General features: G+C 43.1%; 1 protein-coding gene across 6 annotated transcripts in view; it reads left to right on the top strand.

The window, feature by feature from the left end:
* The window catches only part of VIT (vitrin), a 128,208-nt gene that overhangs the window by 488 nt on the left and 104,751 nt on the right, over positions 1-22,969 (top strand). For all 6 annotated transcript variants that reach the window (XM_045369503.3, XM_005576140.5, XM_045369502.3 and 3 more), the window contains exon 2: positions 20,116-20,185. In XM_045369503.3, the coding sequence (XP_045225438.2) occupies positions 20,134-20,185 (52 nt within the window). In that variant the 5' untranslated portion in view covers positions 20,116-20,133. The remainder of the gene's footprint in view (positions 1-20,115; positions 20,186-22,969) is intronic.

Below are 22,969 nucleotides of genomic sequence, written 5' to 3'. Positions count from 1 at the left end.
TGCATTGATATTAACATTATAACAAGATTTTTACTGTTTCTTTAAACCAATTTAATTATGGTTACAAATAAGTTGAAAAGTATGACATTTGTGTATAATTTTAAAGTAATTTAAGTCTCTATTATCTTGCTTTTTTAAAAACTTTGCTTGGAATTTATGGAATGTAATAGCAATATAGCAAATTTCTTATAAAGATGTGTGAATAGCAGTATGAGAAATGGACACACTGGTGTTAACTTAAAAGAGAAACTATTTCGCGTGGATCTCTACTTCTCTCTATTCAGGCAGATTTCTGTGGAATGTAGCTAGATGTGCAATTCTGAGTCTTGTTTACACTTAAAGTGTTTTCTTAGGCTGAATGCTTCTGTTACTGATAAGCCCAAGAAGGGGCTGGCATTGTTAAGTCTGCCATTGTAGCTCAGCTTTTCACAGGAAGACAGGATATGAAATCTCTTTTAAGTATGATTTGTGTCCAACTAGTATAAACATGAAATAAACGCCTCAAGCACAGGTTAAAGAGAGAGGATAAGACTAAATAATCAGACATGATACTTTGCTCCGAACAACCCACAGCATCTTTGCCATTCCTAAATCAAGAGTGGAGTTAAAATTTTTCTTTGGACTTATTGTAAAAATAAAACCAAGCATTCCTGGCCATGGTGGTTGCTCAAAATTGCGTGTGCTAAGAAAATAGTATTTTGCCATTATGTTGTGCTGCAATAAATTTGGAAGTTTTGGTGGTAAAGTTCTGAGGTTGTTTTTCCCTTGGTCTCTTGAAAGATGAAAACACCCTGTAGCAAAGCAGGATCAAACACTGTTTGTTTGTGTATTTTCTTTCTGTGTGTGTTAGCTGAAGTGGTAGCTAGTGCTGGTAGGCAAGCTGGAAGTGCCATCTTTTATTTATTGAATTAAAATACCCTCTTTTGTACGTAAAGCTCCAGATAAATAATTACAAGATTGCAAGGACTTGCATTTTTTATTGCAATATGCTTGTTTCCCAGACTAAGCTTCATTTAAATATATCTTATGGTTCACCACTAAAAAAAAAAATTCCTTAGGAAGATTGGAAATGCTTCATATCTGTCCTCTAAGTGTTTACTTCATGAATATTGTTAAGAAGATGTGTCTTTTCCACCAAGTTACTGATCACATGAAGAATAGTTTCTTTCAGAGAAAATACATGAGGTTTGAGAATGGTTTATGAATAGCATCATGAGAACAAAAATGCTTGTGCTGTTCTCAGCTGTGATTCCTATAAGACACATTGAAAACAGGAAAGCAGTATGGTTCAATGCACGCGCCAAGCCAGGAGTCCTAAATTATAGTAACAGTTCTGCCACTACCTAACTATTACCTTGGAAAAGGTATATAACAGTTCTTGACTTTTGTTTCCCTCTTTGAAAAACAGAAATAGCAATGCCTGTACACCCTCCCTCCCAGGGCGGCCACAAGGGTCAATAGTGATTCTCAGCTCCCAAGGAGTTTTGAAATGTCAAAACTTCTATAACAATGTAATCTTGGCCTGGCACAGTGGTTCACCCCTGTAATTCCAGCACTTTGGAAGGCCGAAGTGGGTGGATCACCTGAGGTCAGGAGTTCGAGACCAGCCTGGCCAACATGGTGAAACCCCATCTCTACTAAAAATACAAAAATTAGCCAGGCTTGGTGGTGCATGCCTGTAATCCCAGCTACTCGGGAGGCTGAGGTGGGAGAATCACTTGAGCCCAGGAGGCGGAGGTTGCAGTGAGCCAAGATCATGCCACTACACTCCAGCCTAGGCAACAAAGTGAGACTCAGTTTAAGAAAGAAAGAAAGAGAGAGAGAGAGAGAAAGAAAATGTAATCTTTTATTCCTCACATATTAAAAAAAAAAAAAAGATTACTTTAGAAAGCATTTATGTAATAAAAACTTCCTGGTCCCCAACATGTTCCCATGAAGCTGTGCCCACATGTGCAGCTTCCCTTCTCCTTGCTCACGCTTGGAGGTGTGAGCCAAGTGTCAGCAGCAGTAGGGACAAGACAGAACACATGGGTCTGTCTGTCAGTAGAAGGGCATTTAGCTGTGGTGCCTTGGAGAGCTTACTCAACGTCTCCATCTCTATTTCATCACATACGAAATGAAGAAGTTAGACAAGATAATCTCTAAGTTTCCCTCTCAATCCTATGGTTCTATGCACTGGGACCTCTCCAATGTCAAAACGTGGCCAGGAAAATTTCATTGTTGAGACTCTGTGTACATTGCTAAATGAAGAAGTATCGAAACAGGGCTATGAAACTTATGGTATATTTTAAATATGCATGTTTACCTAACCAGAGACTTTCATGTATACAAAAATGAAATTTACTATAATTATATTCTTCACAAGACAATTAGAGATTATGTATATATACATACACATATACATATATATACCTATACAAGTCTCTATATTCTTCACAAGACAATTTGAGGAGATTATATATATGTGTATATATATGTACACACATATACATAGCGTACTGGAGACTGTGGGTCCAAGTTGTGTGAAAGACTTTTTTCCATTTTCTGCTGTATTTCTGGGACTGTCAGTATAACCCCATGTGGAAAGAATGTCAAATGCCTTAATTTAAAGCCTTACATGTGAGGTCAAGGCAAAAATGGCCCTTCCTGTGCTATGGGTCCTGTGGGTGTTAGGCAGGAAGCTGTGCTACTTTTTAAATGTGTTAATGTTGGCAAGTTACTTAAAGTCTCTTGGCCTCAGTTTTCTCATCTATAAAAGGGGTCTATTATTACTGCGTACTCCGCAGAGCTATGGCAAAGAGGTTTGATCAGCGCCTGGCACCCTGTCAGCACCCAAATGTTAGTAAATTTTTTAAATTGTATGTGACTATAATAAAGAAATCAGATCAGCTGTGAGACAAATCATTTGTAATAATCTTCAAAGTTTTACACATTAACTCATTGGATACGTTTAGCAAATAGATTCACGGAATTATGTGATATTAATATAATCATTAGAAACTAGTTGCCATCTCTTTATCCAGGGGATCTGAGCTAGTCAATCAATAAATAATAAATGAAAGAGGCAACTTCTGTGATGGTTGTAATCTGAGAAATCTCAAAAGGTTTCCCTCTCACTGTCTTAAAATGTATCTCCCAGTGGTTTGCAGAAGACAGTGAAATTCCTGGCCCTCAAACACACATAGCATTTTGCAAGATGGTGGTGGTCATGATGACGGTGGTGGTGGTGGTGGTGGTGATGTTATAATGATTAACCATCACCCCAACAACAATAATAATAGGCCAGGTATGGTGGCTCATACCTGTGAACCCAACACTTTGGGTGGCTGAGGCAGGAGAATCACTTGAGGCCAGGAGATTGAGACCAGCCCAGGCAACATAGTGAGACCTTGCCCCTACTAAAAATTAAAAAGTTAGCCAGGCATGGCTGTGCTGCCTGTAGTCCCAACTAGTAAAGAGGCTGAGGCAGGAAGATAACTTGAGCCCAGGCATTCGAGATTGCAATGAGCTATGATCATGCACTCCAGCCTGGGCAACAGAGCAAGACCCTATCTCAATTAAATAATAATAATAATAACTGCTAACACTTACAGAGCTATTCTTATGTGCCACCCACTGTTCAAGCCCTTTTCATATATTAAGTCTCTTTTCTTTTTTTTTTTTTTTTTGAGGCGGAGTCTTGCTCTGTCGCCCAGGCTGGAGTGCTGTGGCGTGATCTCCGCTCACTGCAAGCTCTGCCTCCCGGGTTCACGCCATTGTCCTGCCTCAGCCTCCCGAGTAGCTGGGACTACAGGCGCCCGCCACCTCGACCGGCTAGCTTTTTGTATTTTTAGAAGAGATGGGGTTTCACCGTGTTAGCCAGGATGGTCTCGATCTCCTGACCTCGTGATCCGCCCACCTCGGCCTCCCAAAGTGCCGGGATTACAAGCGTGAGCCATCACTCCCGGTCATATTAAGTCATTTAACCCTAACAGCAAACATATGAGGGGCTCTTACCATCGCCATTATACAGATGAAAAAAACGAAGGCACTGATAATTTGAGTAAGTTGTCCGAAGCCACACAGCTAGGAAGGGAGGGAGCTCAGTTTCAAATCCAAGAGGTCTACTTCCAAAGTCAGACTTTTAACCTGCCAGGCAACAATTATACCTGTTCCTGGTTTTTCTGTGACAGCACCAAATTAGTCTTCGCCATCCCTGAAAACATAGTTCTCAAGCCAAGTGAAATTTCTTTAAGAAAAAAAAATGTTTCTGCTTGCAGGTAGAGACACCTTAGTAATAATAATGGAGAGGCGTGGAGACAAGGAACTCGCAGGGAAAGGTTTGTCAGGAGAAGAAGGCTTTTATTTCTGTCATTGGTGGATAATCTCCTTTTTGGGTGGATGGGGAAAAGCTGACTCAGGGGAGTTAGGCGATACGAGAGGAGGAAAGGCTGAGGAAACTCCATCTTGAAGCCCTCAGTGTAGCCAGTCTCCAAAACCTTTCCTTTATCTTCACTTGGAAGGTTAACTCCGCAGCTTGTCGCAGAAAGAATCACGCTTCCTTGTGACTCAAACTACTTCAGCAAATCACTTTCCCTGATAAGGGTCTCCACATTGACAAGACTCTAGTAAGCATTTCTCAAATTCTTTCCTTCAGTTTGAGAAAGGCTACACTTCTGTGTGGACGTGTGATAAAATTCATAAAAATCACCCTTCAGGCTATAGTGAGAAGGTATTCTGTTACCGCATTCTTTCTTCTCTTATTCAAAAAGAAAAAAATATATACCTATGCCCTCGGGGGAAACTTACATGTAGTTTCCAAGGGATCAGGTCACTGGCATCTTAATGCTATGTGAATTCCCTCCACCGGGCTTCTTTGTGTTCCAGACAGAAAACATGCTTTGGACATAAAGGTGCAAGTTAACTTGCCCAGACTGGCCGTGTTTATACAACATAGTGAGTAAATCTGCACTCCAAAAGGCAAAAAGAGTTTGGGGGAAGAGAGATAACATTCAACAACAGCAGGAGCAAATATTTATTGGGCCACCTCCATGTGCTATTCCCAATCCCATGTGCTTGGGAAGAAGAGTGAACAAAATTATGTCCATTTTCCTAATCTGGGGGCACACCATAAACAAATACAGTAAGATGCCTGATGGTGATAATGGGCTGTGAAAAACGTAAGTAGCAAAGTAAGATGCAGAGAGCAGTGCGTGTGATGATTTGCATTGCATGATTTGGTGAATGTTAAACAGAGAGATGAAGGAAGTCAGGAGGTAACCTATGCGGGTCCCTGAAGGAAGAGCATTCCAGGCAGAGGGAAAAGCAAATGAACAGCCCTGAGTGGAATCGTGCTTGGGAGGCCAGTGTGTCTGCAGCAAGCTGAAGGAGCAGGAAAGGGGAGCCCAAGGGTGTGCTTTGGACTAGCAGACACAGAGGGCGCCATCCTCGCATGCCTCAATTTCCCCCAGACACCACCTACCACTCACTCACCCACTGTCTGGGGGGCAGTTCTTGCCTCTGCTCTGGATGAAATCTGTCAGGCCACGCTCAGAGGATTTTTTTTTTAAAAAAAGACCTTGCTCATATTCCACTCCCAAACAATCTCAGTTCAGTCATTAACATGTACGTAATACTAGATAATCCTTAAAATTGTAAAAATGATATTCAAAGCTTAAAGTCTTATCCTCCACATCCAGGCTTGCTTTCTGCAGTGAACAGGGGGCATGGTTGAATTTTCTTTCTCTGCCTTGCGCCTTTACCTCTCTTCCCCTTGGCCACTAACGGTAGTCTCTTCATATCCAGAGTTGAAGCGGACACAGGGAGGTAAGGTGAGAGGCAGGGACAGGCCTCACTAGTTGGTACTGTTATGAGCCAGCATCCAGGTGCCCTGAGCTTCCCCGGGGTTTTCAGCTGCTGCTTGTTCCCATAGGGCATGTCTATGGGTGCTGTGAGGATTCCCTCCCCTACTGCGTTGGGGGTTCCTCACGTGTAGTTCCATAGATGTTGTGAAATAAATCCATTCTGGCTGGGGATTTACAGTTCCTCCCTCAGCCCTTGGGCAACTGGTAAACTCTGTCTGGCTGCTTTCTGCATAGGCTCCTCAGCCCTCCATGCACCCGACTCAGGCTGGAGCAAAAACAACCCCAGGCTGACTCTGTCACACAGAGAATCCTAATCGCCACAAGCTCTTCCCCTCTCCTATAGAGGACTTAATCATGGGACAGACACCAAGTCCACAGAGGCAGACATCAGCCCCTGAGACACAACTACTCAGCCACTTCAAATTGGGTTACTGGGCATCCAAGCTGGCTTTTGAAAGGAGGTGACTGAGAACCAAGATCCCTGGCTGATGCCTCTCCAGGCAAGAGGCTGTAGAAACAGAGAGGTAGTCGGAGATCAGAAAGCAAAAATTTCTTAAAGACAAGTTGTAGGCATTTTCCCTCCTCTTCCCCCTACCCAAATGCAAGAGGAGCTGGTGGCTCCCCTACCCGCCCCCTCCGCCCCCCACTTCAGGCACTAGTGAGAGGAGCTTCAAAGAGACCACTTTGGAACATGGAAGTGGTTGGCTCCTATTGTCTTGAGGCCTCAACCGAAACTAAGACAAAAGGATCATCTTATTTTAACATCCCATTACACAGTCAATTATGACACACTCAAATGTTGACTTAGATGGGTGTGTTATGCCTGGTTACACTTAAAAATATGCCTGGTGCATCATTTTACCCTAAATAACATTTGTGTGTGAGACAGAGCTGTGAGTTCAGGCTCAAATATGACTCTTGAAAAATCGCTTAATCTTGTAACTAAGACCACTGTATTATACAAGGTATGTACTTTATAGTGTGTGTTTTAACAATTGTCAGCCAAGTGTCTCAAAAAGCCTGGGATATTGGCATCAAGGCAAAAAGGAAGATAAAACCATCTTGTACAGTGGGGAAATTCTATGTTAAATGGAGTTAAGTGTTTGAGGTTTGGGATAGAATTCTGGTTCTGCTATACATTTATTCTATAAGCTTCGGCAGGTTTTTTTGTTTGGTTGGTTTTTTGTTTTTTGTTTGTCTGAGTCTCGCTGTGTCGCCAGCGATCTCGGCTCACTGCAACTTCTGCCTCCCAGGTTTGATTGATTCTCCTGCCTCAGCCTCCGGAGTAACTGGGATTACAGGTGCATGCCACCATGCCCGGCTAATTTTTGTATTTTTAGTAGAGATGGGGTTTCACCAGGTTGGCTAGCCTGGTCTTGAACTCCTGACCTCAGGTGATCCACCCACCTCGGCCTCCCAAAGTGTTCGGATTACAGGCGTGAGCCACCACTCCCGGCCAGCTTGAGCAGTGTATTAAAGTTCTTTAAGCCTCAATTTCCTGCTCTGATGAATGGGCGCACTAGTCCTTACCCAATAGGATCACCATGACAATTAAGTAAAATCACCTGTGTACCGTATGCAGCATATAGGAAACATTTAGTAAACGATAGTTATTACTATGGGCATGAACTCTACACTTCTAAAACTTCCCAGAAAGAAGACTGAAAGGATCAATCCCATCTCATTTAACAGGCCACTATATATATCCAGGCCAAAATAGTCAGGGGGCCCTGCAGGAGAGTCTGAGGGCTCCTTCAGAGCTGGGGTTGTTCCCAGGAAGGCCTCTGAAGTAGGACATTTGGTGGCTGCCTTTGGAGAGCTGGGTCTCCTGCTTCTAAATGACTCTGTTTCTACTGGTCCCTGGAAATTCCCAAGGCTTAATTCTCCACAGCCCTCAATTCCTGAGCCACAGACACTGTCCTCCACACCCTCCATTTCACCCAGGTCTCTGGTTGCTGGGATTCAAGAATGTGCTTCTGAGAGGCAGCCCCTCATCTGCCTCTCAGAACCCTGTCATCTGAGAGGAGCCCATTCTCTACTGAGCAGCAGAGGGGAGGGCGTGGATCTTGCAGACACACCCTCATCTTCCTTCCTATCTCAGCTGGAAAGTCTTGCCGGACCTGAGAATGTTTTTCTGTGCTTCAGAATTGAAGGCAGACCAAAAAGCACAGAGTATTCAGGCTAGTCCAGGCTCTAGGGATAATAGTTGAGCAGAACCAAACACCCAGCTCCAAATTCACAGTAGACGGCCCCTTGGCAACTACAAACCTCAAAGCCCAAAGGGAAGAACCAGGAGGAGGCAAGGCTAATCCGCAGTGTCAAACACATTAGGCAAAGGAGTTTGTGATGAGAGAAACTCATCTTCCAAAGCTTCATCAGAATCTTTAAACCACTCATGGTTTCCAGGGTAACTCAGAGGAGCAATCACGGCCCACCTCGTCTTTTTGAGGTCCTAGCCTCTTTCCTTTAGATTTACTGATGTTCGTGCCCCTTTCCATTACACAGGATAAATAACTCTTGGACGGGTTTCTTTAGAGCTCATTTGGGGCATGCCTGCAAACTAGTATTTTTTCCCACTGGCAATATAAGATCTAAACTACCACTTCAGAAATGTAATTACTGTTTGTAGTCTCTCTAGAAATCACCATTGGTCAAAGCCTTTGTGGATGTGGTAAGCATTACCATATGTCAGGTTCCTAACGCAGTACAAAATAACGGTCTGAAACACACGACCAAAAATGGCTTTGCCTTTTTGGTTTTCCGACATGTAGAAACATGCCACATGGATCAATGAACCTAATGGCACAGGCATACATCAGTTGTATACATGGATGAGGTCTTTAACCCCACCCAACTGCCTGTGAGGAAACACGTTTGCTGTAGGATTTTCTCTGACTGTTGGTGGTGAAGGGTGATCCTGGAGAAGGGGATACGCATTCTAGTCATCACAAAAGTACATACAATATTTATGGGAAGTTCCTAGATTGGAATGTCAGTAAGCATAACATTCTCATGAATACATCGAGAAATAAACATTCTCATAAATCAGTTTCTCGGCCCTGGCACTATTGGCCTGTGGGGCTGAGCACTTCTTTGTTGTGGAGGCTGTCCTGGGCATTGCAGGATGGTCAGCAGTATCTCTACTCTGGCCTCCACCCACTAGGTGCCAGCAGCATCCCCCTCTCTTGTCAAAGTTGTGACAACCCAAAAAGTCTCCAAACACTATTATATGTCTCCTGTGGGACCAAATCACCTCTGGTTGTGAACTACTGTCAAAAATATATGAGGAAACTCTACAGCAACATTCTGACAGCATGGTTTCAAGGTCACCCACTTCCATTTTTTGTTTCCTGAGCATCCCAGACCTTCTCAGTGGCTGTGACAACTCACAGGATTTCTTGCCACACTTCTTCCCAGAGCTTGGCTGCAGGGTTGGGGATAGCCTCTCTAGGGACCCTCTGCTTTGATGTTACCAAAAGACAAGCACGTATGTCCTTTTCATTTTGAGTGTTTTCATTTTACTACTAATCATTTTGGGGAACAGGACATAACTAGAACAATAAATATGAAAAGGGTTTTAATCAAAACTGCAGGAAACAGAAGCCAACTTAAACTGGCTCAAGTCAAAGGCCCAAAAACATCAATATCATGCACAGGAGACAGAGCTGAGCTAGACCTTCTTCAGACTGGAAATGGGACCTGGAAAGCGGTGAGAAATGAAGGGATCTTCTCCGCCTGCTCCTCCCAGGGCCATATACTTATTCTCTCCATCTCTCTCTGCCGTCCTCTTACACATCTTATTCAGGGCCCCATATGGCCTGCAGCTTGGCACTCACAGCTTCTGAAGCTTTCAGAATCCCGCTCCCAAAATCCCAATGGAGACCTCAATTGGCTTCAGTTATCTTTTTTTGCTAGATCACAAGCTTTTGACCAGCTGAGTCATTTACATTTCAGTGACTGTCATCTCTGCATCTGACAATAATAATTGAGCTGCTTCAGTTGTAGATGTAACCAGGCTTTGAAAAGTGAAAAGTGCTATGCAAATGAAGAGTGGCATTTTTATTTTATTAGAGCATCATAGAACAAATCATGGAATCATTTGAAACTTACAGTGACAACCATGTGAGGAGTTGGCAGGATAGAAAGAGCGCAATATGAAGTTGGAGATCTGGGCTGGTGACTTTGGCCAAGTCACTTCCCTGCTCTGAATTACAGGAATTCCAATGTCCATTTTGCCTCCTCAAGGAGCTCTTCGGTGGTTCAAATGAGAAAACAGTTTAGTGAGAAAACTCTCTGCAGACTCTGGTATAAACTCCTGTTATTACAGCCTTCTGCAGTTAAAACTACTGTACGGACGGCCACTGCGAGTTAGGTAGCAGTTAGGAATAATCTTTCAGCTGCCAGCCGAGTGCAAGGGAAATGTATTATCTCACATAACAGACAGTCCAGGGGCAGGCCCAGTCCCCCAGGCACAAGACAAATCATAGCTCTGACTCATCTCTCTGTGATTTGCCTGGCTGCCCTCCTCGCCTTGAGTTAGGATTTTCCTCTGCTGGACTTTTCTCGTGGTCACAAGATGGCAGCCAGCAGACCCCCAACAACCTGCTCCCTTGTTCATTTCCAACAAGAGAGCCACCCTCTCCCCCAAAAAAACATAGGCTTCAAGTCCTTCCATTCTGTCTGTTACAACCCAGGACACAGTCCACCTGGACTAGTAACTAGTATGATCACCCGGCAAGGGCCTGGTGCTGATGGGCCCAAGCCCGGAGCAGTTGCCAGCAAGGGGGCGTGTCTAACCATCTTTGCCTTAGGCCCCAAAGTGGGATCCGCCTGGGAGCTGCAGATGGACCCGCTTCCTCTCAGTGGCCAGGCTGCACTGATTTCCTTTACCAAATTGGGATTCTGTTAGGAAGGAGAAAGGGGAAAATGATGCTCTGCGTAGGCCACCAACAGTGTCCATCCAGTCCACGTAGCCTGACTCAGAGCACATCTTCAATAGCCTTGTGCATTCTTGGGAACCAACATATTGAGAAAAGACAAAATTTCCCCTTCCTTACCTATTTGGCTCACATTTTCTGCCAGAATTTCTTTAGGATTAAAAAAAAAGGAAGTAAAGAAGAATTGGGAAGAGAAGAAAACTCAAGAAAGAAAGAAAAACTACTGTCCCCTCTGGCACTCCCTCTCTCTCTCTCTCTCTCTCTCTCTCTCTCTCTCTCTCATAGAATCCTGGGGGATTGTAATGATGATTCCAAGGTGGCCACTGGTGTTGTGGCAACAGGAAATGCAGTGTTTCGGACCTCGGCCAGAGGAATACATCTGTATGAAGGTTTATGTACAGATAGAGGCCACCACCACATTGTAAAGGACCTCCCCACTCCCCATCTAGTGCCAGCTTCCTTTTCCTGTCCTCACCAGATCAACCCACATCCACTGACAAGCGGAGGAGGCTTTACGGTCAGGCAGAGATGAAGAAAGCAGGGCTGCAGATGTGGCCTCACCCCATTCAGAGATGTCTGTCCTCAAGGGATTTTTGGCATTTTGGAAACACAGCACAGCCTCTTGTAACTAGTAAATGTTTCCAGATGGATACTGGCTCTTTCTGCCTCATGGACAAAGAGTATGGTTGGGTGCTCCCCCATGTAGCATTGTAGTTCAGACAAACACCAACATTACATAAATCCTATATGTCTACTAGGGCAGAATTTTTTCCAAGCGAGTGGCTCAAGTAAGCCTCTAGGGGACTTATTAAAAATGATGAATGCAAAAATAATTTTTAAGCCTTCCATGTCTCCCTGTTGCCTAAAGGATCAGTTCCACATTCTTTAGGCATGACATTCAAGGCTGACATGACCCTTCATCCCTCTCTGACAGTCTGATTCCTCTCCCAGCCTTGCTGAGCAACTCCTAGTTCTGAAGCTCCACTGTCGCTAGGTCCTGTCCTTTCCTGTTCACTCATTCATTGTTTTCCAACCTGCCAATTAAATAAATTCAAGCCCCTCCCAATCCCCACGTTTCAGGCCTATGTGCCCATGCACCCTTTTGCCATCACTGCATCCCCAGTAGCAGAGGTTCCCAATGCTGTTTGCACAGTAGAGTCACTTGGAAAGCTTTAAAACAATATCGGGCCAGGCACAGTGACTCACGCCTGTAATCCCAGCACTTTGGGAGGCTGAGGTGGGCAGATCACCTGAAGTCAGAAGTTCGAGTCCAGCCTGACCAACATGGTGAAACCTCATCTCTATTAAAAATACAAAAATTAGCCAGGTGTGGTGGTGGACACCTGTAACCCCAGCTACTTGGAAGGTTGATGCAGGAGAATCGCTTGAACCCAGGAGGTGGAGGCTGCAGTGAGCCCAGATCACGCCACCGTACTCCAGCCTGGGTGACAGAGTGAAACTCTGTCTCAAAACTAACTAACTAACTAACTAAATAAATAAATAAATAAAACAATATCGATATAAACTCAGGTCAATTAAATTAGAATGAAGATGGAGTAAGTGCATGTACTATGAAACAGCTATGGCAAGGGGAGAAATGCAGAGCTTCTGGACTTGGAACGTCTGATTTGAATCCAGCTCCTCTTCTTTCTAGCCTTGGAAAGTCTGTAACCTCTGCATGCTTCCAATTCCTTACCTCTAAAATGAAGGCAAGAAATAGTCTCTACCTCATAGAGTTGCTGTGAAGATTAAATGAGTTAATATATTACTGACAGTATATGCTCAGTAAATATTAGTTATGATGCATGCATGCTGGTCTCCTGCAGGAAGACTCAAAGCAACTTAATGCCAGGATCTGCATCTTGGTTCTCTCTGCCTGGCACATAGTACATATGCTTTTATTTTTGAATGATTAATGGATGCACAAAAGAAGATGAATTTTGGTTTTAGGAAATCAGGGCGATTTATGTAGAAGAGGTGGCCCAGGAGCTGAAGCTTGAAAGATGGATGGGTTTGTGGTGAGGGTTGGTAAAGTAATCCAGATAGAACAATAATGTGAATGTGAGCCAAGGTACTGACATGTAGAGTGTGGAGAAAAGACCAAAAGCCCAGGTGTGCTGGGGTCAAAGGAGAGGATTACTCAGGAGAATTGCAGTGAGATGGTGTTGAAAGGGAAGGCAGGCCATTTCATGAAGAGTTTGTAATGCCTCACTAAGGAATTTGAGCTTTATTCTGTAGAGAATGAGTGGACTATGAAGAAGAATTCTGAGCAGGTGAATGCACAATCAGACCTGTGCTTTAGGAAGCTGATCCTTTCCAACTGAAAGAAAGATTGACCTGGAGCAAGGAGCAAGAGTGAGTTAGGAGATGGCTGCAGCTTCCCATCTGAGATCAACATTGTCTGTATATGTTAAGTCTTCCTAACAGATCACATATAATGAAGCTCTTCGGACTCTATCTGGTTTTTTTTTTTTTTGTTTGTTTTTTTTTTTTTTTTTTTTTTTTTTTGAGACGGAGTCTCGCTCTGTCACCCAGGCTGGAGTGCAGTGGCCGGATCTCAGCTCACTGCAAGCTCCGCCTCCTGGGTTCACGCCATTCTCCTGCCTCAGCCTCCCGAGTAGCTGGGACTACAGGCGCCCGCCACCTCACCCGGCTATTTTTTTTTTTGTATTTTTTTAGTAGAGACGGGGTTTCACCGTGTTAGCCAGGATGGTCTCGATCTCCTGACCTCGTGATCCACCCGTCTCGGCCTCCCAAAGTGCTGGGATTACAGGCTTGAGCCACCGCGCCCGGCCTCTATCTGGTTTATGTTAATTGAAGCACTGCTAAATTTAGTGGTGGAAGTGATAATGATAACAACAATACCTCTTAAGTGTCCGTTTCAATTTCAAGAGTTTTTTCATTATTTCATTTTTATATTTTACTAATATTGGGTTTATTAACATATATGCACAGGGTAAAGATTTAAATAGAACAAAATGGTAAGACACCTTCCCATCTCTGATCACCACTTATCCAGTTCTCTTTCCCTGACACAACCACTGTTATTGGGTTCTAGTGAATACTCCTCCCACTCTCTAGGCATGAAGAATATATATATTTAAAGTATAGAATCTGATAAGTTTTGGCATATGAATACTGTGAAACCATCACCACATCAAGATAATGAACACATCCATCCCCAAATTTTTCATGTGTTCCTTTGCTGTCTTACTTCTGCTCTTATGTCTCCAGGACTCTCCACTCCCACTCCCCAGGCTCCTGGATACCACTGATGTGCTCTTTGTTACTATAGAGTACAGTTTCCAGATGCAATGTAATGATATGAATGTAAAATTGGACAGAATGTACTCTTTTCTGACTGCTTTCACTTAACGTAATTATTTTGAGATCCATTCCTGTTGTTTTATGTATCAATAGTTCATTCCTTTTTATTGCTGAGTAGCATTCCATTGTATGGATAAACCACAATGTGTTTATCCATTTATCTGTTGATAGATTTTGCATCTTTCCCAGTTTGGAGCTATGAGAAATAAAGTTGTTAAAAATATATATGCAGAAGTCATTGTATGGACATATACTTTCATTCCTCTTCAGAAAATGCCAAGGAGTGAAATGGCTGCAACATATGGTGGGAATATACTCAGCTTTTTAACTTTTCGAGATACCACCAAACTGTTTTCCAAAGTAGTTGTACTATTTTACATTCCTGTTAGCAATTATTTCAGTCCTCCACTCCTCACCAACACTTGATAATAGGAGTTTTTTCAATTTTAGTCACTCTTTCTCCAAGTTGCTTTTGCATACATTGCCACATTCAATTCCCAATGGACTTGCTTTAATTTTTCACACTTCCTGGTCACCAGTGGTGAACATTATCAAGTGTCTTCTTCTCGCTGTGGTCTTTATTTTCCCTGCTTAAATTCCTTTTTGCTTTCTTTGCCTTTTTACACTTCCTCCACATTTGACAAAGCGTATTCTTCTCATACATCTTTAACTGATGAACAATTTGCCCCTTATCTGTAAATCTCAAGCATTTTGACACAGAGATTTAAGAAAAGTCCATTTTGCTTTTTCAATCTTAACAAGATGCAACCTGCAGATTGTCTTATACACAAGGGGTAGAAAGAAGGGTGCAGGATCAGGAGCCATGAAACCCAGGCTTGATTTTGTGTATGTGACCTTGAATAAGTCACTTACCCACTGCAGGCCTCAGTTTCCTTACCTTTAAAATGGGAATCGTGCATACTCCACATCCTGCACAAGTTTACTGTGAAGAACAAGTTTGTATTCACGCATTTTCTCAACAAACGTGTATTGTCGTACCCACTACCAAGCACTATTCCAGGCTCTAGAAACTGAACAGTGAACAAAATAGGCAACTCTAGAAATGCACACAAAGTCACTTTATTTAAAACACTGTGAAAAACTATATAAATATAAAGCAATATTATTATTTATTACCAACTTGCTCTCTTCTGACTCTGGGCAGAAAGAGAGATCTAGCCGGGCGCGGTGGCTCACGCCTGTAATCCCAGCACTTTGGGAGGCCGAGGCGGGCGGATCACAAGGTCAGGAGATCGAGACCACGGTGAAACCCCGTCTCTACTAAAAATACAAAAAATTAGCCGGGCGCGGTGGCGGGCGCCTGTAGTCCCAGCTACTCAGGAGGCTGAGGCAGGAGAATGGCGTAAAACCCAGGAGGCAGAGCTTGCAGTGAGCCGAGATCATGCCACTGCACTCCAGCCTGGGCGACAGAGCGAGACTCCGTCTCAAAAAAAAAAAAAAAAAAAAAAAAAAAGAAAGAGAGATCTAATGAACTTTGTTGTGCTAATCCATTTACACTAATGTATACTCTTCTTTCACAACCAGGCGTCATTTGCCTCACCAGAACTACATATTTGGGATTCTTTATATGTCATGGCACATCCATAAATTTGTGAATCAGTAACACATTCTTTTGGAAGCCCCTATTGTTCCGTTTTTGTTAGAACCTGGGTGAGCACGTGAGGAATTAGGGCTCCAGTGTTACCATGTGCCCCACAGCTCTGTGACATTGGACTGCCTGCAGAAACTGCTTAATGGTGCTGGTGGCAGTCCTCATGCTCAGCCTTGGCAATGGCTGAGAGAGGGTTTGATTTTTTTCTTTTTCCACACATTTCAAAAGGCACATTTACATTTTAAGTGCTTGAGTCAACGGACCAAGCAAGTGTAGAAATTGCAGTGGTGAGAAATAAGCTTCAAGTATTCTGACACTAGAGTGATTCTGGTCAGTTTCCATCATTGATAAGCCAACACTTGGGTGAGATCTCCTCGAGGATTAGAGCATCTCCCAGAATCCTGTTGGTTTTTATTCATTCATTCCAGCTTCTAAAGGTCATGTCCATCATGACTCTAAAGTTGTAGGACAGATCTGAGAGCACTTCTCTCTGCTCTCCGCCTTCCCTTTGGGTTTGTTTGTTGATTAGCAGTAATATCAATATCAATACTGCTTTATTAATTTTTATTGAGATATGATTCACATACCATAAAATATGCCATTTAAAGTGTATAATTTGGCCGGGGGCAGTGGCTCTCACCTGTAATCCCAACACTTTGGGAGGCCGAGGAGGGTGGATCACAAAGTCAGAAGTTCAATACCAGCCTGGCCAACATGGTGAAACCCCATCCATACTAAAAACACAAAAATTAGCCAGGTGAGGTGGCAGGCACCTGTAATCCCAGCTACTTGGGAGGCTGAGGCAGATAATTGCTTGAACCCAGAAGGTGGAGGTTGCAGTGAGCTGAAATTGCACCATTGCACTCTAGCCTGGGCTACAAAGCGAGACTCCATCTCAATAAATAAATATATAAATAAAAAAATAACATATCGTGTATAATAGTCGTTTCTAATGTATTCATAAGATTGTCTTCCCTTTGTTGTTTTGTTTCCTCTTTAAATTTTCTAGGGAAAAGGGGGAGCCCTCATTACTCACATTGATTCAACACATATTTACTGAGCACTCAAAAAGTCAAATAAAAATCCCTGCCCTTGTGGAGCTTGCATTATAGTGGGGAACTCCATAAAAAATAAATAAGTAGAGTATAAAGTATGTCAGAAGTGATAAGTCAATGGAGAAAAAAGCCAGTAGGAAATGGATTGGATATATCGGTTGGTGGTGGGAGAGGTGGGAGGGGAATTGTGATTTTTAAATTGGATAACCAGGGAATGTCTCATGAGAGGTAACATTTAAGCAAAGATTTGAAAGAAATGAGGGAGCAAGTCATGTGCTTATCCGGGGAAATAGAGGAAAAGGTGGTACAACAAGTGCAGAGACCCTGAGGTAAGAGGTGTTCCAGAAACAGCCAAGAGGCTGGTGTGGCTGAAGATTACTAATTGAGCAGGAGAATAGTGTGAAATGAGAACAGAAGGGTGGACAGAGGCCAAATCAAGTAGGGTCCTGAGCCACTTGTAAAGACTTAGGCTTTTCTTCTGAGTAAGACGAGGGAGCCACTGTAGAGTGTAAGCCAAGAAATGCCATGGACTGACTGACTTTGAACAGGATCATGCTGGCTGCTCTGTGAACTGCAGAGGACAAAGGAAGAAGGGAACCGCCTAGTTATGAGGCTAATTGCAATAATCTAGGTGGGACAGGGCAGAGGCTGCCACAGATGGCATTGGTAATGGTGAGATGCTGAGAAATGGTCAGTTTCTGGATAGACTTTGAATGTAGTACCAACAGGACTGGAGGGTGGAGAGCATGTGGGGTGTAAGAGAAAGAGAAAGAGAAGTCAAGGATAACTCGGATGAAATCTGCAATGTTGAGTGGTAACAGTCAATTAATGGGGCTGCATAGGTGGGTCCAGTAGGGCAACTTGGTATACTGTATTTATCCAATAGGAAAGTTAAACACTCAGGCTTGAAGATACATAAATCGTTCTGGAGTTTCTCAAATTAATAAAAAACAAAAAAATTACCTGTTATCACACTATTTCCAAAATATAATCTGGCTACTTAAACATCAAGTTGCCAAACAGATTGTACATATTATTTTGTTTTTATTTTGAAGCTAAAGACGTAACCAGCGGCCAACTACCTTAATTGGGAAATTTAACACATTGCAATCGTCGTTGCAAATTAATAAAGTGATCAGTTCTGTTTGGGGTTACTCTTGCTGCTTAATTTAATTGCTTGTAATAAAGCTTTCATATACTAAACAACTTTAAGTTAATTGCATCGAGTACTTGTATACTATCTCAACCCATAATCTAATAATTGCTTTTTATTAATAAATATGCATAGCAGTGTATCAAATAGTGTTTATAAGCTTAGATTGGGCCTAGCTAGTACTAGATTGTGCTTATCTCTCTAGATCTCCATTCAGTGATGTCACTTTGGTAGCTTCAAAATCAGCCATGGTAAGAGGATTTGCTACCACAGAAACTGACAAGCTCTGCAAATCAGGGCTTTTATCTCTATTTTTTTTTAACCAGTACACCACTGAACACAGCAGAGCGTAGAGTTATGAATGCCAGCTCTGGGCCACACAACCGTGGCACCGGAGCGGGGGGGATATAGTGGAAGCCATCTGCCCAGAGGGGAGGAGTGTTTCACTACCATTGACATTGTTTAAAATTGCTAACTCATAAGGATAATAAAAAGCAGACCAACTTTAAGTCTTTTCATTCTCTACATATTTCTCCCTTATTGCCTGTGCCCAGGGCAGATTCCTCCCACCCACTTTCACCTCCATTCTAATCCTTTCACCACCTTGGACCACGGTTATGACATTTAACTTCTCTAAGCCTTAGTTTCCTCATCTGTTCAATGAGGATCATAAGACCTATCATGGTGACTTATTGTGTGGATTCAAAACAATACAGAATGCACAGAATATACTCAATTAATAGTAGTACGAGTAAACCTTTGACAGTTTCCTCATAGCCTTAAGAGAAAGATGAGAAACTCCCTCATAGATCACCAGCATTTTCATATCTGTTGCACTCTCCAACGTCTGGGTCTCTGTTGGCACTGTTCCCCCACTTGGAGCCACTTCTCTCGTTTCTGCATGTTCAAAGCCTGTTCATTCTTCAAAGTTGACCCAGTTGCCACCATCTCTATGAGGCTTTCTCTTATTCCCATAGCTGCCGTAATCTCTGTCCTTCTAAACTTTCTGGCCCTTGGGGAATCTCTAGCACCACCCGTACCTACTGGATTAGAACCTGCACTTTAGCAAGAGCCCCAGGTAATGAGTATACACAAGCCGGCCGGGCTCAGGGCCTCACGCCTGTAATCCCAGCACTTTGGGAGGCCCAGGCAGGTAGATCAAGATGTCAGAAGTTCAAGACCAGCCTGGCCAAGATGGTGAAACCTCGTCTCTACTAAAGATACAAAAAATAGCTAGGCGTGGTGGCACGTGCCTGTGATTCCAGCTACTTGGAAGGCTGAGGCACAGAATTGCTTAAACCCAGGAGGCGAAGGATGCAGTGAGCCAAGATCATGCCACTGCACTCCAGCCTGGGTGACAGAGACTACGTCTCAAAAAAAAAAAAAAAAAAGGTTCAAGAAGCCGACTCAAAACCACTGGTTCTCAAACTTGGTTGCATGTTGGAATTACTTGAGAAGTTGTTAAAACTTAATTAACTAGACTCCCAACCCAAGAGAGTCTTATTCAATTGGTCTGGGATACAGCCTGGGCATCAGGACTTTTTTAAACTCCCAGGTGATACTATTAAATAATACGCAGCAAAGTTTGAGAACCACTGCTCTATAAATTTCCCCTTACACTCTCTTATGAGGACTTAACATTCTCTTATGCAAATTAACATGGTTATTTGTGTCCACGTACGTTTTTCCACCTATATTAAACTGTAAGTCTTTCAAGGGTGATAATTGTTTTTTAATTCAATTTTTAGCACTTTCTAACAAAATGTAGCCATATAATAGGAGTTTAATATTTATCAAATGAATAGTGAAGTATTAATAATCGTAATCTAAATATGTTTTCTGAATGCCATAAATGTGGCTACTTGGACATATTCTCATAAAGAAGACTACTTGGACATATTCTCAAAATCGTAGAGTTATTTCCTCTTCAGTTCTAAGTAAACATCAAATATTTGAAGAATTGGAGGCTGGTGGCCAGAATGGGCTTTCTAACTGAAAATAGCATCTCTGGGTACCAGCAAGGCCAGCCACTGCTATCTCTATGTGCTGCTTATGGAAATCTGTAGCCTGGAATCCTAAGACTCCAGAGGGCAATGCAAAATGATGCAGCCCATTCCCACACACTCTGTGCATCCAATGCAGAACCCCTGGCTGAAATATGATGATGTTATTGTTTCTTTCTCTCCAGGGTGTCATTCTGATATTTATGAGGACTGTTGTTCTCACTATGAAGGCATCTGTTATTGAAATGTTCCTTGGTAAGTACTTTTATATGTGTATCTGGATACCCTTTTAGCATTTTCCTAAGATCCAAAGAATCCAGCCAAGAAAAGTTTTAAACCAAGACACAGCATATAAACAATACAGTGTATCTTTTTATGACAAACATTTTGAAGAGATGTTTTAAGAAAGAATGTTAAGCAAAGATCAAATTCAGGATGCATGTGTATATGTTTTCATGTAAAGCAAATACTGTATATGTATTACATATATGTCTCAGTATATTACATATTACACACACACATACACACACCTATCTTGTGTATTGCTCAGCAATTAGCAAGTATTTCAGATACTGCATATTTGCAGATTCTAAATGTAAGGATGTTCTTATTTCTTAATTTCCCAAAAAAAACACAAAAAAAAACAAAAACAAAAAACTTATTGCTGACATGGCTTTATCTATAGCATTGGCGACTCACACTTTTACAGATGATTTTTTTTTTTTTTTTTTTTTTTTTTTTTTTTTTTTTGAGACAGAGTCTCACTCTGTCGCCCAGGCTGGAGTGCAGTGGAGTGATCTCGGCTCACTGCACCTCCACCTCCCAGGGTCAAGCGATTCTCTCACCTCAGTCTCCCAAGTGGTTGGGATTACAGGCACACGCCACCACGCCCGGTTAATTTTTGTATTTTTAGTAGAGACGGGGTTTCACCATGCTGGCCAGGCTGGTCTGGAACTCCTGACCTCGTGATCCGCCTGCCTCAGCCTCCCAAAGTGCTGGGATTACAGGCGTGAGCCACCACACCCGGCCAGAGATGATTTTTTTTTTTTTTTTTTTTTGAGACGGAGTCTCGCTGTGTCGCCCAGGCTGGAGTGCAGTGGTACGATCTCGGCTCACTAAAAGCTCCGCCTCCCGGGTTCACGCCATTCTCCTGCCTCAGCCTCTGCAGTAGCTGGGACTACAGACGCCCACCATCACACCCGGATAGTTTTTTTTGTTTTGTTTTTGTATTTTTAGTAGAGACGGGGTTTCACCGTGTTAGCCAGGATAGTCTCAATCTCCTGACCTCATGATCCATCCGCCTCAGCCTCCCAAAGTGCTGGGATTACAGGCGTGAGCCACCGCACCCAGCCCAAAGATGATTTTTTAAAAAAAGAATCCATTATCACCAGAGTATGCAATCTTGGATAGGCCCTTGAGGAGCAGCAGGTCAACTAGAAGCGCTCAACTAAAGTGCTGAGGGGTTTAGGACCAAGCCCAAGGGTCATCTTCCATTAAGCTTGGCCCCACTGTGCCATGGCCTTGTCAGGTAGAGTAATCCTGTGGATCATTGTGAAATTACTGCCAGGAAGGTGCTCAGAAGGCTTTCGACAGTCTGTTAGTTTGTCAGGGCTGCTGTAACAAAACACCACAATCTGGGTGGATTAGGACAACAAAAACCCGTTCCCTCCACCTTCTGGAGACTAGAAGTCCAAAATCAGTGTCAAAAGGGTTGGTTCTTTCAGAGGGCTGCAAGGCAGGAATCTGTTCTGTCTCTCTCTCCCAGCTTCTGGCTGTCTGCTGGCAATCTTTGGTGTTCTTTGGCCTGTAGATGTATGATCCTGATCACTGCCTTCATCTTCACATGGTATTCTCCCTCTAGTTGTGTCTGTCTGCACATTTTCCCTTTTTATAATGACATCAGTCATATTGGATTAGAGGCACACCCTACTCCAGTATGACCTCATCCTAACTTAACTATAGCTGCAATGAGCCTATTTCCAAATAAGGTCACATTCTAAGATATGGAGGCTTAGGACTTCAACACATAAATTTGGGGGTACGTAATTCAACCCATAATATAACGAGAGTGCTCAAGGTCTGTTCAGAGGGTGTATACCTGGCAGAACTGGGGACTGGAAGAGAAGAAGGTAATGCAGCTGGGAAGGCAAGGGGGCTTTAGGCATATTGGAAGGAGTATTGGACCAGGAGTCAAAGGGAGGATATGGGTTCTAGTCCTGACTCCACCATCAACTTGCCAATTTTGTCAAGTCACTCATCGTCTCAGAGCTTCCTGCAAATTATATGTTTGAGCTATTAATCACCCAACCCTACGTAACAGGGCTGCCAGAGACCTAGGGGCAGCTCTGTCCAAGCTACTTGTCTCTCGGGTAAGCTACTTTCTCCTGGAGCCAAAGAAAAGGCCAAAAACAATGCTCTGTCTTCACTTTGGATAAGTCCTCAAGGAACCAGGCATTCTCAGGAACCAGTGGCACTATTTCCTGGCTCCTGTCAGATGGCCATAAGAAGCCCTGAGGAACTTCTAGGCACCTGGACCAGGAGCCCTACCCCAACCACTGCTGTTGTCCTCAGAGACTGGGCAAGGTCCAAGGGTCAACCTTCCCAACACTGCCTCTACAATTGCTCTATATGCCTGGCTTGCTTTAGCAAACAAAAAGTTGGCTATGACACTGGGGAACAATCCCTTGAAAGCATAAGGTCCTTCATTTCCCCTTTGCCCCTTTGAGAAGCTACCTCTCTTTTCATTCTAACATACAAGTTAGTACGTTTCTAACATAAGAATGGATTGAGAGTGGGACAAGAGGTTAGGAATAGGGTTTAGTCAAACAAATAAAACAAACAAACTCTGAGGTCATTTCACCCTCTGCATCTTCCCAGCATCACAGAAACAAGAAAGGAAGATCTGGCTATCTTTTGTACCCTGCCTTTCTCAGCCTGCCCTTGCCCTTCTGGCTTGCTTATTCAGATAGCAAGAAATCAAAGTAGAAAAAGGAGACCCCTGTACCTCAACACAATAAAGGCTATGTATGACAGGGCCAC

Source organism: Macaca fascicularis, chromosome 13, assembly GCF_037993035.2.
Source record: "Macaca fascicularis isolate 582-1 chromosome 13, T2T-MFA8v1.1".
NCBI classification, from domain to species: Eukaryota; Metazoa; Chordata; class Mammalia; order Primates; family Cercopithecidae; genus Macaca; species Macaca fascicularis.
This window is presented reverse-complemented; position numbering and strand designations above follow the sequence as displayed.